This window comes from Lactuca serriola, chromosome 7 (genome assembly GCF_051521515.1).
Source record: "Lactuca serriola cultivar US96UC23 chromosome 7, Lser_US96UC23_V15, whole genome shotgun sequence".
NCBI classification, from domain to species: Eukaryota; Viridiplantae; Streptophyta; class Magnoliopsida; order Asterales; family Asteraceae; genus Lactuca; species Lactuca serriola.
Genome location: NC_136414.1, coordinates 23,377,042 through 23,395,913, shown reverse-complemented (window position 1 = coordinate 23,395,913; position 18,872 = coordinate 23,377,042). Strand labels below are relative to the sequence as shown.

The 18,872-nt window shown below is 35.9% G+C and overlaps 1 protein-coding gene across 1 annotated transcript; it reads right to left on the bottom strand.

Moving 5' to 3' along the window:
* Positions 1-12,181: 12,181 nt before the first annotated feature.
* LOC145062581 (uncharacterized) lies at positions 12,182-14,281 on the bottom strand. The gene is made up of 4 exons (XM_079010164.1): positions 13,672-14,281; positions 12,988-13,119; positions 12,794-12,910; positions 12,182-12,713 (listed from the first exon to the last, which is right to left on the bottom strand). Exons 1-4 carry the CDS (start codon positions 13,924-13,926, stop codon positions 12,375-12,377), a joined length of 843 nt encoding a protein of 280 aa, XP_078866290.1. The 5' UTR covers positions 13,927-14,281; the 3' UTR covers positions 12,182-12,374.
* Between the last annotated feature and the right edge of the window lie 4,591 nt (positions 14,282-18,872).

Here is an 18,872-nt window from a genome sequence, read left to right as displayed (position 1 = left end):
CGACCTAATATAATGTTTGTTGTATGTAATTATGCCAGGTACCAATTGAACACAAGAGAACCCCATCTTAATGCAGTCTAGAATATCTTTCGATACCTCAAAGGAACAGTTTTGTTAGGATTATGGTATCCTTCAAAGATAGGATTCTTTATCCAAGCATTTTTTTTATACGGACCTCGGTGGATGTCAATTTGATCGAAAAGCCTAGCTGTAGGATGTCAATTATTGGATGGGAAACTTGTGAGCAGGAAATCAAAAAAAGCAAACTTGTGGTTCGATTTCGACTGTTGAGGCAGAGTATGTTGTTGCTCCTATGTGCACATCACAAGTGATTTGGATTCAAATCCAATTGCATGATTATGCAATCAACATGAAGAAAATACCTTTATATTGCAATTCACAAAGCGCAATTCGAATTTGTCACAATCGGCTCCAACACTTGAAAACAAAACATATTGCTCTTCGATATCATTTTATCAAAGACCACGTTGAAGATGGAAACATTGAAGTCCATTTTGTCAAAACAACATATCAACTTGTTGAAATTTTCACAAAACCTTTCGATGAAAAATCATTCTTAAGGATTTTGAATGGTCTGGGAATGATGGAAGCATGTTCAGTTCCTCATTCTGATTGAATTTGACTTGACCATAAGTTTTATCTTACTTTCGATTGTTATTGTTACTTTTGAGTAGTAGGTATTTTTTTCATGTTTTTAACTCAATTTCGACTGTTTTTGTTTTGTTCAGAGGTTACTATTCACATTTAACATTCGACTATGTTCGCATTCGATTTCTCTCTGAATCGTTCAGAACCCAATTCGCATTTGATGAAAGATGTTTAATGCACAACCCATGATTGATGACTGCTAGACTATGGGTCGAACGTATCTAGGTAATGTGTTACGATTCTATTATTTTTGTCTTGTTGTTCAAAAATCAAAAATCCAAAAAGATTTTCATATTTTTGTATTTGTTTTCTAAAATCAAAAATCCCAAAAGATGTTCTTATTTTTGTATTTGTTTTCTAAACTCAAAAATTCAATAAGATTTCTTCATTTTTGTATTTGCTTTCAAAAATCCAAAATCCAAAAACATTTTCGTAAAAATTGTTTTTCTTTGATAAAAACCAAAAATACAAAAACATTGTCATTGAAGTCTCCTTGTAACAACATGCTGCTATTTTGCATGCCAAACGTATATATTCATCAATGGAACAGATATTACTCGAAATTATATACTAGTTAAGTGTCCCTAGAAGCATGTTGTTGCATGTTGTCCTCTAAGCCTCAAAGATTCTATGTGTTTGAAGCCTTAATGAAATCTTTCACACGAAAGTTTCTTCCCAATCAGGTTCTATTCACAATAGTCGACGAGCTACCTTACTCTTCTCATGATCAGTTAAGAGTTTTCTGCTTGGTCCACATTTTTAGCAGAGGTACAATGAGTTCTTTCACCAAATCGTTTTAATCAACATTTTCTTCACGGTTACACAGATCACTACATATCCTCGACATCACTGGTCGAAACCTACCGGAATGTAGATATGTCAAAATTTTGTATTTATGATCCTGAGTCATTTTTCCATGATGATGGTGAAACCCAACGAACCTAACTATCAAAGAATTGACGGTGAACAAAATTGTTCAAGATTTTCACGAAACAATTGTTTACTTGTACCATTTCTATGTTCAAAATATCATTCTATTCGAATTGCGTGATCTTGATAAAATGTTCTGACACCAAGACATTTTTGCTCAAAAAGATCCAGTATTTTAATTTTTTTTAGGAATGAGATTTCCGTCTGAATATCCTTTCTAAACTTTTTTCACTAAAACTCATCACCAGTCATACTTGTTCTTCACTACACTGGTCATCCAAGTAATTTTTCTCAATTGTATCACACTTATGTTAAGTTGTGACTTTGTGCAAAGTTGAAGCCGCCTTCGAAACAAAAACAAAAGAAGCTCTTTGATGCTCATCAACGAGTATTCGATTGTAATTCACGGGATACCACACATGCAATTTTTTATCTCTCTTGATGCCGAATGAAGAGATCTTTTCCCGGGATTATTTTGCTTTCGTATCAAATGAAATTTGATATCACTATTTCTTATTCTTTGGCACACAAACGCACTGAAATCCTTGAGGTTTGGTGTCTTACCAACTCGAAACTTAGATTTTTCAAAGTCTGGCATATGATTTTGCTTCTAAAACCCAAAAGCGAATGAGCCTAGCCTCCATGCCAAAGGATTGGTCTTACCTTGGTGTCAAATTACATGGCGTACTTGTTTGTGAAATGAAACTTGTGATGGTTCTTATCCAATTGGGAACAGAGAAAGATTCGATGGATGTGACGGTTCAGAAACGAAACTGGCAGAGGAGTTGACAATTCCGATTGTTGTATCGATCCGAGAAGCCAAAAAATAACAACAGTCACGGACTTGCAAAGTTGTAAAACCGAGAAGAAGAAACGAAAGCGCCAAGCCCAAAAGGAGCGCAAGCGATCCCAAAGACTTGCCATGCAACAGCAACAAGTGGCAACCCCTGCCATTCCAGCACCGATCAGACCATACGAAGGAAAACTCCTGAAGTGTGACAAGTGTAGCTTTCATCATAATGGGGCTTGCCATGAAATGCAATGCTGCAATTGCCACAAAATAGGGCACCATGCTCGAAGCTGTGGAGCACCGGCATGACCCATCACTCAAGCCCCTGACATCGAAGTCAACCAGGCTTACTATAGTCGTGGTGAAACAGGATGCTATAGAAGGAAATGTTCAAAGTGTATGAACAAGGAACACACCCGTGTCCACATAACTCTGACTCGACACATCACTTCCACCACCAATGCTAGTACTAGCCAGATATGTCACCAATGCGGTGAGAGAGGGCACCTCAAGAAGGATTGTCCAATAGCAAAGAACTCCAACGCAGACGGGAAGATACTAAGGATCACCGCCGCAGGAGAGGCTACTCCAGACCCACGTTAAAGTAGTTAAGGCGTTTCGTTGTAACAGACTCCTAAATCGTTTAAAACTAGTGCAACTCGAGTCTTATCTTTTGCGGGATCCCGTCAGTCAAAGGGACCTACGTGCTGCGTATAATTGTCTTTTGTAGTATACCTTGTTCGCAACAGTAGTCTTGTAGTTAATCCAAAGTACCGTAACTCTGTTAAAGTTGCACTGTTGTCTTTTGTCTGTAACACCTTTATGATCTAATCTAATGCCCTTATTTCCCAAGTGAGTCTGATACTATCAGATAACTTGAGTCAATTCGACCCTCACAATACCAGTTCGTGCGTACATCTCTTTCTCCGTAAACGTCTTTCTAGCGAAGCCGTCATTCCAGAACTCCGAGACACTCATGCATAGATTGCCTTATGTTTCGTAGCTTTCCCGAAGTAACCTCAGCAAACCTCCCCGAATACCACTCGTATAGTACGTCAAGTTCAATCCGAAGGCCCATACGGTTAATCTATCACTGAGGAATGTATACGCAAGGGTGGTACATAATTAAGGTTCTACAGGTTTAGAATTGATGATTCTGCTTTAACTTCTTTTCCTTGTTTGGATGTGAGCTTAGAGAAGAATCATTTATTCGACTACCTTTTGAATCTTAATTATATACGACTCGTATACCCGTGACTATGATTGATGAACCAGGTATGAGTTCTATTATGAACTTCAGGACGGAGACTGCCCAAGATTGCGAGTGATCGTGCTTCCGTGAGAATAAAACTTAGCAGTACCTATCCTTTTCCTTAAATCATGAGTAATCATACTTTCCTTTTGTCACACCCCCAAACCAAGGATGGCGGAAACGTCCGGGGGTGGAGGACTTCATGTATAGTATCACAACAACGAGTATAATAGTGCTCAAAGTAAATACAACCAATCATATATATATATATATATATATATATATATATATATATATATATATATATATATATTCGAAAGAGTTACATCATTGTATGAATTACATGTTCTAAATCAATTACAATATGTAGACAATAAGTATGAAATGTTTGACGCCTTAACGTCCCATCCTCAAAAGCACTTGGTTACCTGTTTAATGATTTCCTGAGAATACAAGTAGTTTTAAAAAAAATGTCAACACAAAGGTTGGTGAGTTCATAAGCTTTTGATGGTAAGAGTTTGAAAATTCATCTTTGTAAAGCGAGGTATGTTAACCAGAAAATCCAATATTTTCCTTATAAAAGTTATGTAGTCCTAAGTACCGGGACCGGAAATGAACAAGTATTTTTCATACTCAAAGATGTAAAGTGGTTTTAAATTGGCATAAAAGCCTTCTAAATTTGAGAAAAACACGTAATGAATGATGCGCAGTCTTAAATACCAAGACCGAAAGTATACCATAATATATGTAATTATTGATATAGAAAGTGATTTTAAATCGACATAAAATCCCTTTTTGATTTATACAAAAAGAAAAATCCCGTAAACTTTATGTGTTGTTAACTCCCTATGTGAGCGCTATAATCATACTATGACTAATGAACCTGCCACGACGTTTCTCAGGCGTCGCGAAACTGATATGACATTTGTCACCCGTAGACCTGCAGGTCCCACTGTAGCTAGCAACAAGGTGTGGGGTGTCAAACACAATATAGATCTATACATAACTATCACGTTCTCCCTACAAGAGACTCTGATTATAACTACCAGGAATTCTAACTTGTACTCTAGGAGTACTGAGAAGGATAACTCACAATTTTAGTTAACAAGTTTACGTGTGGTGTGCGTGAGTGTAAAACCTTTTTCTATGGAAATAAAACCTTCCGAAATGTATTTGTTGTGTTAATGGAAAACATAAACCATACCTATTATAGTTTATCCGAAACGTTTGTAATGGTGATGTACGTAAACTATATTCAATGTAGTTTATTCAATTGTTTAAGTAAAATGGATGTACCTTGATTTAAAACGAACGTGTTATCCTTTATATTTCTGATGTATTTCAATATGTCAAATCCATTTATTAACTAATGCATGTTTATAAACTAAGGCAAAATGTCATTTATTTGCAATAACACACATTCATATAAAGATATACACCTTGCTCAACATATTACAAGGTGATAATAAATTGTTAGTATTTTTCTGTTATTACTAATTTCAAGCGTTGTTATTACAACATTTATAAAAACTTCTTAACAGGTCCAAATCAGAATCCGTAAATTCCGGGAGTTTGGAAAATGAGTCTAGTTTATTCATAAATTTTTCCATGATTTTTAGTGACCTTTAACTTGTGTGAACAAGTCCATAATCACAAACTGGTCTGGATTGATGTTTGAAATGATAGACAGTTTTGTAAAAATCACCATAAATTGTAGAAAAATTTTATGGAGATGTGAAAGTAGTCATTTTAAAGCTAAAAGCTTGAGCTAAATGCACCTAAAACAGTTTTAAAAACAAAAATGTTTAAGTTGACCAAAACAGTCCGTGAATGGAGTCCAACTTTTCTGATGAAAGCTGTTAGAAAATTTTAGTTATGTTCTTGGTGTTTTAGCTTGTATTCTCCCCCTTAAAACTTAAGAAAACACGATAATAGAGGGGTATGAACTCACCTTATGTGATTTCAGAAGATAAGTGTTGAAGAAGAGAAGTGTTCAACCCAAGAAGACTTGAAGAATCACTTGAAGATTCGAAGATCTACAAGAATGTGATGATGTTTGAGTAAGGAATCATTGATTTGAGAGTGAGGAAAGTGTAATAATCATGGAGAGAATGAATTATTCTTACCAAGAGTGTGAGAAAACTTGATAATCAGCTTTGAACCTTGAATTTTGATGGAGAATGTTTGAGAGAAAAGTGGAGTTGAATCCTTGGTGAAATGAGAGCAAATGAGAGAAGTGAGGAGAGAGGATGGTTTGTTCCAGCTCTAAAACGTGGGAAAGAATGATAATTGAGTGGAAAGGACATTGAAGTGACCTAGGTAAGGTGGGGAGGTGTGGCTGGTCAAAGAGTGTGTGGGAGGGGTGGTTGCTTGTGCCATAAGGTAAAGCAAAGTCAACACTCCACCTTAATTATTCACCCACAAGATTTTATTATTTAAATAAGGATTTTCATAAAAATATGATTAAATTATGACTATTTAGGATTTATTATGTTAAAATATGATTTTGGGTGAAAATCCCGCGTTAAAATAATTAAAAACGGGCTTAAAATGTTAAAAATATCAAAAATGGGCGAAAAGTGACAAAAATCCGAAGTCTGGCCGAGGTTCGGTCTTCTGATGCCAGAACCGAGAGAAGAGAGGGGAAAAACCGAGAGGGGGCAAGGAATCCGAGAGGAGAGAGCAGTGACCGAGAGGGAGGAGCAGAGACCGAGAGGCGCAAGGAGGACCGAGGCTCGGTCTTGGCTACAGTGATTCGGTTCTTCAGCTTCAGCCACAGAGGCTCGGTTCTCATGTCTCGGCCAACCGAGGCTCGGTTTCGGTCCTGATTACTTTCGGTCCAAGGAGTTCGGCCCCAAGAGGCTTCGGCTCCTTGAGAAGGGTTTCGGCTCCTAAGGTCCATTTCTCTCGTTTTTACTCCGTTTTGAGCCGTTTTTGACCCGGTTAAGGGTCGGAATGACCCGAATGATTCCAAAAAGTTACGGAAACTTTTAGGAGAGATTTCACATACTTGGAGAGATTTGGGAGAGATTTGACATTCTTGGAGAGATTTCTCATACAAAGAGATATTTGAGAGAGATTTCACATACTTGGAGAGATTTGGGAGAGATTTGACATTCTTGGAGAGATTTCTCATACAAAGAGATATTTGAGAGAGATTTCACATACTTGGAGAGATTTGGGAGAGATTTGACATTCTTGGAGAAATTTGGTGAAAATGATTGGGAGAGGTTTCATTTATGACCTTTTTGAGTACTCGGCTTCGCAATGATGGGTCTGTAAACCCTGTTAAGCCTTGTTTAAGGATCTTACACACTCCCGATGAGTATGCAACATTGTTTTATCGATTTGGCTCGCCACGCACCACAACTTTAGGTTAAGGAGATCTAGATGTACGAACTTTTCAATTTATGACTCCTCATTAGAATAGCAAGTGGTATGATATTTACCTAACATAAACCCTAGTATTCAAGGGTTAGATGAGTTGCCCGGTTTGACTTGTTGACTTTATATGACTTTGAATTGACCGGAATTTGACAGTTGTCACACTTGTAGATCTTCACGACATCTAATCCACCCAAAGGTTTTGACATCATAATCAGTATGAATTGGTTGAGTCTACATCGAGCCGACATCATGTGCTTTGAGAAAGCAGTTCGTATTAACCTCCCTAATAACGAAACTCTAGTTATTTACGACGACGAATCAAGTACGAACCTTCGCATCATTTCGTGTATGCAAGCTCAGAAGTGCTTACGAAAGGAATGGCATACATTCCTTGCACACATCGTCGATACGAGACAAGAAGTGAAATACATTCAGAACATTCCAGAAGTACGCAACTTTTCCACCATAGCGTCAAGTTGAGTTTCAGAATCGACTTAGTTCCAAGAACTACTCCGGTAGCCAAATCGCCTTATCGTCTAGCTCCAGCTGAGATGCATAGCCTTTCCAGTCAGCTTAACGAACTTTTCAAGAAGGGATTCATTAGGCCAAGCTTCTCACCATGGGAAGCATCGGTCTAGTTCGTGAAGAAGAAAGACGGATCGTTTCATCGATGACATCCTTATCTACTCCCAAAGTAAGGAGAAGCATAGTCAACACCTCCAAGGAGTACTATATTCACAGACCACAGGAACATGCAACACACATCTGACCAGGAAGAATTATCACCCCATTGAAGGCAAACAAAAAAAACAAAGTCGTTCCCCGAGAGTGAAAGGTTCACTGGAGTGTCATGCGAAGACTTGAATACACTTAGGAGCACGAAGATCAGATGAAACAAAAGTACCCGCATCTCTTTCCCTAATCCACAAATATGTACCTTACATTTAAATTTCGAGACGAAATTCCCACTAACGGGGGGATGATGTGACAACCTGAAATTTCAAGCCAATGTAACGAATTCCAGTCGAACCTTGTAACCCGTTTTAAGTTAATAAAATATCTTCGAAAATAAAATGTTCAAAAAGTTTCAATTGGGCTGTATAAATGATGGATATTGTTTCAAGGGTTTCAGAAATATAAAGAACACTAAAAACCGAGTTATAACAAAGAAGTTATGACCAATCTAAGATGCGCGGCAAAAACCGGCAATGCTGGTAAACGTAAAACGTGAAGTTTCAATACAATAATTTTTAGCCTTAGGGTGTATAAATGATAGTTGTAGATATCATTAAACCGTAAACATACATAAAAAGATCGTCCAAATCTGATTTCGTATGGGGAAGTTATGATTTTTCTAAGTTCCGAAGTGGCAGTAGACAGCTAAAAACTCGAAACAGTGATCGAGTGATTTGTGGTCGGCACAACCTAAACGAGAATCGAAGATCTCGTCAATCGTATCACAACGGTAAAAAGTCTGACAGAAACGAACGTCGGATGAAGAAGTTATGGATTTTAAACAGACTTTTCATGTCCCGGCCTATTAAAAATATAAAATTAAAAATAAACCAAAATTTGCCAACGAAGTCTAAACGAAAGTTGTAGAGTACATTCTCACCTATGCATGCATATAAAGAACGTCAAAAACGGAGCTCGTATGTGAAAGTTACAGATTTTATAAGTTCAAGGCACACACACCAAGACGATTTACGCCCAGCGTACTCGGGTGCTAGGCCTCGGTTCGTCCCATCGCTCCGGGTCCCATCCAATGCTTCGTCCGAGGATGTGGTAAGCCATGACGCATGCGAACACCCAGCGTAACTGAAGTACGCCCAGCGTAACGAGTACGCCCAGCGTATTCCGAAATTACGCCCAGCGGAATCCCTCTTTCAGCACCCTATAAATATCATGCGAGGCTGATCGGGTTTATTTGCTTCCTTACTCATTTCTTTCACCTTGGAGCCCCTCTAAACCACCCGAAAAGTCCCGGTACACCCCTAGTACACGACGCAAGGCCTGACACCCCGAAGTTCCCAAAAGATAAATCAGCTTTTCTAGTCGAAGTTCTGCTCGATTTATTGTCTCAACTTCTTCAAGCCACCACTTCAATCAAGTGAGTTCATACCCCTACAAACACACTTTAAATACATTTTAAATGCTTTTTAAATACTTTTAAAGGGGGGAATACAAGTAAACACCCGGTTATTATCGTGTGAAAATATCTATCGTTTTCTATGTATTATATATTGTTATTTAATCAATCTTATGTGATTTATAACTAGTATACAAATGGATTTACTACACGTTTAGCTGTTTCACCAAATATATTACTTCAAAGGACTTCCTCAAACATTTTTACATGTTAAAACTTTTTATCAAACTGTCTTACATACTTTATGTTTCCTTTCAAATGTTGTTACAATCTTGTTTCAAACAAAGGTTTTCTTATACTTAAAACTGTTCTTATCAAACAAACTGCATTCAAATCATCATTTCTTAGTTATTAAACTTTTCAAAGCTTTTACCAAAACTTCTTCTATACTTTTATATTGTCAAATGCATGCCTATATATGTATAGTTATATAAGTAATGTTTAAAGGACTTAGGACGGCTAGCTCGCTTTATTTCCTTTTCCTCGTTGGGATGTGGCCTTAGGGCATCGATTATTCGTCCGAATGTCGCCTAAATATTAGTTAAATATCATGTATACATATATAGACATAAAAGTTCCGTCAATTGGTTCAGTACCTTTTGGTAGCAAAGGCATACTTCGGTTATACACGTACATTACTAGTAACTATAATAGGTATAGTTAGGAGATACTACTTACTATTCCAAGTACAAGGAATCACACAAGAGTCAGTTCATTCATGACTCTATACTAATACATTACATACTATATGAAATACGAACACACTACATACAATTACAGCACATACAATTACAAGAGATACAATTATATAGATACGTTTACATAAATACGATTACATAGATACGTTTACAAACATACTATTATATAGATTCTGTTACATGCATTTCGGGACTTACCATTCCACACCCAAGGCTGTTAGCTACAGTAGGGGAAAATGCACATCGACGGGTGTCTACGGTTGTACTGTTCGGCGAGTTACCACGCCGTGAATATCCTAGTGCAAAAGGATACAATTTTAGTTATTATATTATTTTTCCTTATTGCCTTTATTTTGTGATACATACACATAAACGATGAGGTAGACGATAGTTTTATAATGATAATAATTTTACAAGGGAAAAACCGTCACATTTACAGTAATGCATACTTTCAAAACAGTCAGGTGTTGGTAGAAGGCTACTTTTTATACTAGTAGGAAATATGGGATTTTCTAGGGTTTTCAAAGGTTTACAATTATTTTACAAAATAACTTGTATTCTCAGGTCACAAATAGACAGGTACGACGACTATGTTTTGCGAAGACGGCGCCGTCAAGACTCGTCTTTTATTTTGAATATTCATTATATTGATTTATACTATGAAAGAACTCACATGTAATTAAAGTTATACTATTAATGCAATGGGTGATGTTGTTGCTTGTTTACTACCTTGCATTGTTGTGATACATTACATGACGTCCTCCGCCCCAGAACGTTTCCGCCGTTCTCGGTTTTGGGGTTTGACAAGCACCATCAGGTAGAGCGCCTTTATTCTTCAAAGATTGAATGTCCTTATTGTCGAAAGAACATGACTAATCGTGAGCCATGAACTTTTGATCAGTACAATCATTATCAGAAGGAGGAAATGTGATAGCACGAGAACGAGCCTTTTTCTTTCCCGTGATCAAAAAAGAAGGAAAATGAAAGGAAAAAAGGAAGAAGAAAGTACCTTTGAAAGTAACCAAAGATGATCAAGAGTAAAGCTGGAAAGGTAAAGGAAATATTGAATCGATTACCTTATTTATTATAGTAACATAAGAGGGAGAATACGATTTGACTGCATAATGATGGTTATGGAATAGATGAAATTTATACGTTAGGGTTCGAAATTCAAATTCCTTATATTTATTTATTTAAAATTATACCTTTAATATCTAAGAATAACCTAAATATCTTGCAGGTATAATTTGAGGGCAATTTTTAGGACCAAGATACTCAACCCTATTCAGGATCCCAGATCTTCAAGATCTTCCAGGATCCCGAATCATTCTCAAGATCCTGACCGTTGTTATTTTTATCTCCTAATACTCCTAACGGTCATATTTCTATTTCTTTTTCTCACATGCATAGAAATGGTCAATATGAGACTCATTCTCAACGAAGAATTGCTTCAACTAAGATTAAGATCTGTGAATACCAAGTCAAACAATGTGCATATGCTCATTCAAGAGGATCCCAGAAATATCGGACTTATTGTTACTTGTTCTAGACTATAAATACACTTGCAATATACACACTACACACACAATTCGCTCTACTACTACATTTGTACTCGTATTATCTTCATCATTTCTGTAATCTCACATTCAAATCAATAAAAACAACAAGGCAGGTGATCATTATCACCTCCCAAGGTTTTATGTCGGAGATACTATAAAGGATCAAGGGTTTTCCTTCTAACTCACTTGTCTTACTTTGATCACTATTTGATATTTGTATTACCTTAAACAGCACAGTCTCTCATATAATTTGGTTGAATAATACTTGATCAGTTTTTGACAAAAACACAAAATAGAAACTTTTTTCAACATTAAACTTCTAATTTGTACTATTTTACTACAATACTTTTTAAGTCGCATTTATTAAAATGCAATATCATCCTACATTGATAATCATACTTCAATATAGTTTAGGATTGAATTTTTTTTAAAAATTATTTTATTAATCTACTTTTATTGTCTATCTTATAAACACGTAGTTTATGACATGTTTTTCTATTTTCACTTTTTTATGACAATGTACTTTTTTTATCAATGCACTTTCGTTTTTTATATCATATTTAAACATTATTGTTAACCAAGATTGACCATTAACTAATAAAAAACATTATCCATAACCAATCTAAACCATACCCAAAATGCATTAATCAGTTGTAATGGTTATTATTCGGTTTTGCCGAAAACTAAACCGCCTCATACACACCTCTAAATCTTGATAGAAATTATAAAACAGACATTACCTTATCATAACACAGTTTTCATATTCTTAGTAATACTACACGTTAGCAATCCAACTACCCATTAAGGTTTCGGAAAAGCTCAGGAAGATGAGCGTTTGTGAGCTTTGATAGAAATTATAAAACAGACATTACCTTATCATAACACAGTTTTCATATTCTTAGTAATACTACCACCGTCTCGATACACATTAGCAATCCAACTACCCATTAAGGTTTCGGAAAAGCTCAGGAAGATGAGCGTTTGTGAGCTTTGTGCATTTACTAATCTCGGCCTTCTTCTTCTTTTGTTTTGGTTTGTTACATATATTACAATTTTGTGCCATTACTCTTCTCTTACCAGCATTGGTTGCAGGCTTCATGCCATTTTTCTGCAAATCAAGCTCGATCTCCAGCATGTCGTGTGGCAACTCAATTGCCCTGAATAATTGTTTCAATTCATCATCAACTTTAAAAGGAAGCTGAGGATCATTAGGGTAGGCTATGTCTTCCTTCGAGTCGGGATTTGATAATAGCCATATCTCTCTAGCAGCTTTCAGGGCCTGAATTGAACAACATTTGTCAACATGAAGACGGAGTTGTTAAAAGAATTCAACAATGACTCTAAGGAGGCGAGAGTTACCTGTAAATCTTCCACGATAGTAGGGTGGGCATCTTTAAGATCAGCAACAGAAATACCTTCTGCAAATGTTTGTATTAAACTCCAAAGTTCCTTCTTGTCTCTCACATTATACTTCAACTGTAAAATTAAAAAAAAAATAAAAATTATTTCACTAAATGTTAACAAATTATCTATCATTAAAAGATTTAAAGTACCTTGTAAGAGAAGCGCTTTCCATCATAATTAACTTTTGGGTTGTTTGCTAAACTTTGAAACACGGCCTTGTTGCCTTTGACATCAACATAACATGCTTCATTTATTTGCTCTGCTGTGATGGATTGCCTCTTCTGTATATATAATATAATAAAATTAGCAATGTATTTTCATATATTTGTGTAATTATAACATAAATGCTCTAATTAATTCTTGGTGAATACCAATCACTAACATGGCTAAATCAAGATATATCATCTAAAGAAATCCAACATATACCAAAAACAAACCAAACCATTTATGGGCTTATAAACATTATCACTAATTCACAATATCATATAATCAGATTGCAAATACAGATAATGAAAACAAAAACAAAACGATGTGCCAAGAAAATATGTCAATGGCACTTTTAGCATCCATGTGTCCCAATTCTACATAAATTAACTAATAGAATAAGATGCACCCATAACCATCAAAAATTCCACCAGAAAGATACTCCGAAGAAGTTAAATAAACATAATTGACCATGTTATATTTCTGACATTCTTACATTACATGCATATTTTTTAAACATATACTGTTGAATACAACTGTAACTAGGTGCACAAATAAAAAAAAAATACAAAATATTTCTCGAACCAATCTACAATGGTGTATTATACAAGAACAGATAAGGTTTGTACCTTAAACAGCAGATCAATCACACGATAGATCTGAGCTTCGATAGGGCTCTTCCTTATATTATAATTAATATGCTGCAACCTCTTCGTGTCATTGGGGAATTTAAACGAAGGAGAAGATAATTTGGTCGAGGTGTTTGCAGGTGTTGCTGTCTTAACGATTGTTTTAGAACCTGCAATGCTTTTGCTCTTTGGGGCTGACTGGCATTTCTCTTGTTGCTTCTTGAAGCTATTCAGACTTTCTTGCAGTGATGCCATTAGGGCACTGGTAACTTCGTAACCAAACGACTGTTATCATGATATAATTAGTGTTCGATTTATTCTTCCATTATTACAATAATACAAACGAGTGAAAAGATCTCATTCGGATTAGGATTAAGCAACCAATCATCAACTACAAGGTGTTTGACAAGGTGTTTCTCTCTTAATGGGTTGAGAGTTCAGCCAAAAACAATGTCTTTGATTTCCGAGAAAAAACAGATAAAAAAAACCTACTATGAATGCATTAATATGTAGTGCTAAATAAACCCCATCTCAATCTTAGACAGTGCATATCCAGTAAAAACTAGAATTACATACATTTCAATGGAGTATTGTGTCTAAAAGATAATTTTTAATCCAATTTCAAGGCTTGCAATTAAGCTATATAATTGGTCTATTTACATTCACTAATCTTGTTGATGACTTCATCATTACATCCCCGAAAATAATCAGATCTCATAAAAACTTAACAAAAATTTACAGCTCATCTGCAACCTTATTAACTATCAAGTCAGAGAAAAATTTTAATTAACAATATGATTACTTATATAAAAATTTGATGATTGATACTCAAAGATTATTTCAAACAGATTTCAACACTGGATTCATGCCTTAATGATAGATGCCTACACGGGATTAGAACAACGGTTTATTCTTCCAACAGCTTGGGTATGCTTGTCCTTTTGTAGTGCTACCTTGACACCTATTTGTTTCCCACCCAGCGATGCGGGATAGGTGGAATAGCCATGAAGTTAGGTGCATTTATCCACCAAATACCCCATATAAATATAATAGATATACAAAACTAAACTTAAAAATAACAATCGAAGGTTTCCATGTTTAAAAATATTATTTAAATATTAATTAGATGATTAGAAAGAAACATCGATACATAAAAAAATATGAAAGTTAGGTGTAAGAAACAAGTTGTATGAATCGAATAGCAACAAAATTAAGGGGACAAGTTGTATAGATATATATTATTAATTAAATAACTATAATTATATATAATATAAATATATAATATGCGGTGCGATTCAGTTTTTTCAGTTATTATATACATCAAAATCATCCCGCATCGAAAACTTTCGGTTTTTGCAAAACTATAGACCACACAATTGGTTTTTGTTTCTGTTTCGGTTTATACGGTTTTTTCAGTTTCGGTTCGGTTTTTACTGACCCCTATCCTACCAAACATTTCCCAATCCAACATCACTCTTTTCCCGGATCCTAAACAAATTGAAACTTTGTCACTTGAAACTAAAAACCTTAAAATTGGAACTTTTTTGTTACTATTTTTTTTTCATGCTTTTGAATTTTGGTTGCTATTATTTTCAGTACTCTTTCTCCTAAAACTATTGAAACTTTGTTGCTGGAAAAGAAAGAATAAAACAAAACAAAAAGTTTGAGACTTTGTTGCTAATTTTTCCATATTTTTGAAACCTGGTTGCTATTTTTTCAATACTCCTTTTCCCAAATTTCGATCTACACCCTTTATATTCTCTCATTCACTTATATACTTGTAATTCTTCTATGTTTTGTAATTATACTTGTAATTTCATAAACTCTTGCCTGAATGTGGGACTTAATGTGATAGTTTGTCTATATTAACACATCTTATATAACTGAAAAACAAATACGGTTCCAGTAACGTCCTATATGTACTCTGCATCTTTATTTCACTAAACTATATTGCATAAAAAAAATCCTTAATACAAAATTTTAAATTTAATAATAAATCATCGAACAAATGGAAGTGTTTGTGTTTCTACCTGAAAGTAAGTGTGTTTATCCGAACACTCATACAAGATTGTTAAAGCCAATAATAGTGAGAAAAATGTTAACCTCACATAGTTTAAGGGAAAATCTTGATTATTAATCATTTCATATAATTGTACCGTTCAAATTTCAAAGTTGACAAAATAGAGGAACCTTGTGAATCCAAACCTTTATCATCATTTCTATAAAAGAATGGCAATGTTTAAATATGTAATTTTGGCTTCAAAATGTTTCCTTTTCATGAGTATATGGAAATGGATCTTATTGCAATTTTTATGGGGCATCATCGTTCATCTCATTCTGGTTAGTAAATGGTAACTATCAGTTTTTGGTTTACCAATCCATTCGTATTCAATAAAAGTTGTAAAGGGATTGTATTTAGAACATTCAAATCAATAGTCATATATATCCAAGATTCTCTAACTATTAATCTGAATGTTATATTTGATTCAGCTAAATATTCCACCAGTATATTGTTCAGTAAATGTACGCAATTTAGTATGTAGATTTAACATCCATGAATGTGTGTAGTAATAATGAAAGTATTATCTACAAGTAATATGAATTTTAGTATGTACGGTATGTATATTGATTTTTGTTATATGTTAGCATGTGATCATTAAAAATTGTTGTCTACTTCTTTTCCTTGATGGATATGATTGTCTTCTTTTTGTAAAAACCTTTGTTATTTGTGAATTTTATTAATTTGACAGACTTTGTTAATTTATTAACTAAAGATTGGAAATGTCATGGCTATACATATATCTTGCTAATAAAAACTTAAAAGTTATCATTGACATTTTATCAAGCAACTAGAATGCAATATCCGGGAAGAAAAAGAACCACTATGTTCATGTTCGAGTAGTCCACTCAAGACTTTGGCACATCTAAAGTCAAAATTATAAAAACAAACATAATCATCCTGAAGAATCATTTTATGAATCTCAAAACTAACTTTAGGAACTGTGGTCACATCGTTTTCGCTTACAGTTTTTTACAGGCTTGGTTACAATTGTTGAAACTTCTTTTCCTCATGGGAGTTGGCATCCTCCCTTGATTTCTTTATAAAAAAAGTTAGCTTTAGCAAAATTTCCTATACACCAGCAGATGCCACCTAGCTAGTAAACAGAGGTTTTCCCGAGATACCCCTCAACATTTGCCAAATAGTGTATATTTTTTATACATAGATACAACCTCTGAAATAAAAAATTATGCAACTCTTAATCCTTAACAAACAAAATATACATTGTAACGCCCCGATTCTCAGGTATTGTTTAAATAAGATTTATTGGGTTAAGCTCTACTCGACGATTTGGTTGACCTACTCGTCGAGTACTAGCGGGGTGGGATCGCGTGTTAAGTGACCTACTCGACGAGTCCATATTGGGACTCGGCGAGTAGGAGCTGGCAGATGAAACCCTAAATCCCGGGGTTTTCACCTCTATTTAAAGGAGCCTCAGCCTCTATTGGCCTCTTTGCAGTCTTTGAGAGCCCCTTAAAACCCTAATACGCGTGTGTGTGTGTGTGTGCCCATTGTGTGTTTGAAGCTTGAAAAGAGGATCTTTGGAGGGAGAAGGCTTGGAGGAAAAGGAGATTGGAGCAAGTAGAGTGTGGGAATCAACTCTTATCTCAGTTATCATCTTCTTGAGGTAACCACATCGCCTTTTTCCTTGTGAATCTCTTCTATTGGTTGAGTTTTAGGGTTTTTGGTGAGATGATAAGTTGGAAAGATGAGCTATGGGCTAGATCTAAGGCTGTAATTTCAGATCTGGACCCTCCTTGGATTCTAGAAGCATAAAGCTTTTGTTTTGGTCATGATTAAGGTCCCTCTTGAGCATGAAGTTCCATTAAGAACTTAAAATAGGCATTTAGAGCCTTTATAGCCATGCATGCACGTAAAGTTTGCAACTTTACGTGATAAGCATGCCCTAGAAGCTTGGATCTGTGATTTGGAGCTGCTGCATGGCTCAAAACAAGTATGTATGGAAAGAGGACTGAATGGACTCGGCGAGCCGCAAGTTTGACTCGGCGAGTCACATGAAGATGGCTGTGAACTCGACGAGTTTGATGCACAACTCGGCGAGTCCGATGAAGATTACCATAAGACTCGACGAGTTGAAGAACAACTCGGCGAGTCGGATGAGTTTTCCCTAGAATATGTATGTGTGTGTATCCGTCGAGTTGCAAGGAGGGAACTCGACGGGTGGCCTTATGTTTGAACGAGAATCGAAGGAACTCGACGAGCCACCCCGATGACTCAGCGAGTTGGATTGTACTTCAGGGAACTCGGCGAGTAGTCGAGGGTACTCGGCGAGTTGGGGTCAACATGGAATGTTGACCTTGACTGAGGACTTTGACTTTGACCAGGGGTTGACTGGTGGGTTATGGCGTACCGTATAAGGTTAAGGACTTATGAATATATTGTACTATGATTGTAGGTGGTGGAGCCTGAGTCAAGTGATCCGAGAATTGGAGTTTATCTTCCAAGTCGACATTTGTTATAGTATGCTACATGTGGTTATGATCTGTTAGATCGGAATCAGGGTAGACAGTATGTTATGCTCTTATGATCCGTAAGGATTGGTATGTTACTGACCTGCTAGGTCGGTACTCTAGTTACGAGAGAATTTTATGATTGATGACCAGTGTGATAGATATGTTTGATGTTTATATATGCCAGTATATGATAGTTATGCGCACATGGTTATTTGCTTGTTGGTTGGGTTAAGGCGGTCTTGCTTTGTGTTGAAGGCCAACATACCCTATGACCGGTCCGAGGAGACTGCAAGCCCACGAAGCGGACCAGTCATGCCGAAGGCTCAGGATAGATTCAGTTAGACTGTAGGCCGAGTAGGGCGGTCTAGTCAGGCCGATGGCCAGTATGCATGTTGATTGATTGATTGTTACTGATATGGCATTGTCGGTGTGGTAGTGGTATTTTGGGGGTAGCTCACTAAGCCCTCGGGCTCACAGTTTCAGCTTATTGTTTCAGGTACTTCAGGAGATCATGGCAAGATGAAGGCATGACTGTACCGCTTCTCATTCTTATGTTATGATTTTGGGACACTCTGATGGATATTGATTTGAAAACATTTTTTTCAAAACAATGTTATTTGATTTTTATTTATGATCGAAAAAGTTTAAATTTGGTGTAAAATTTATGG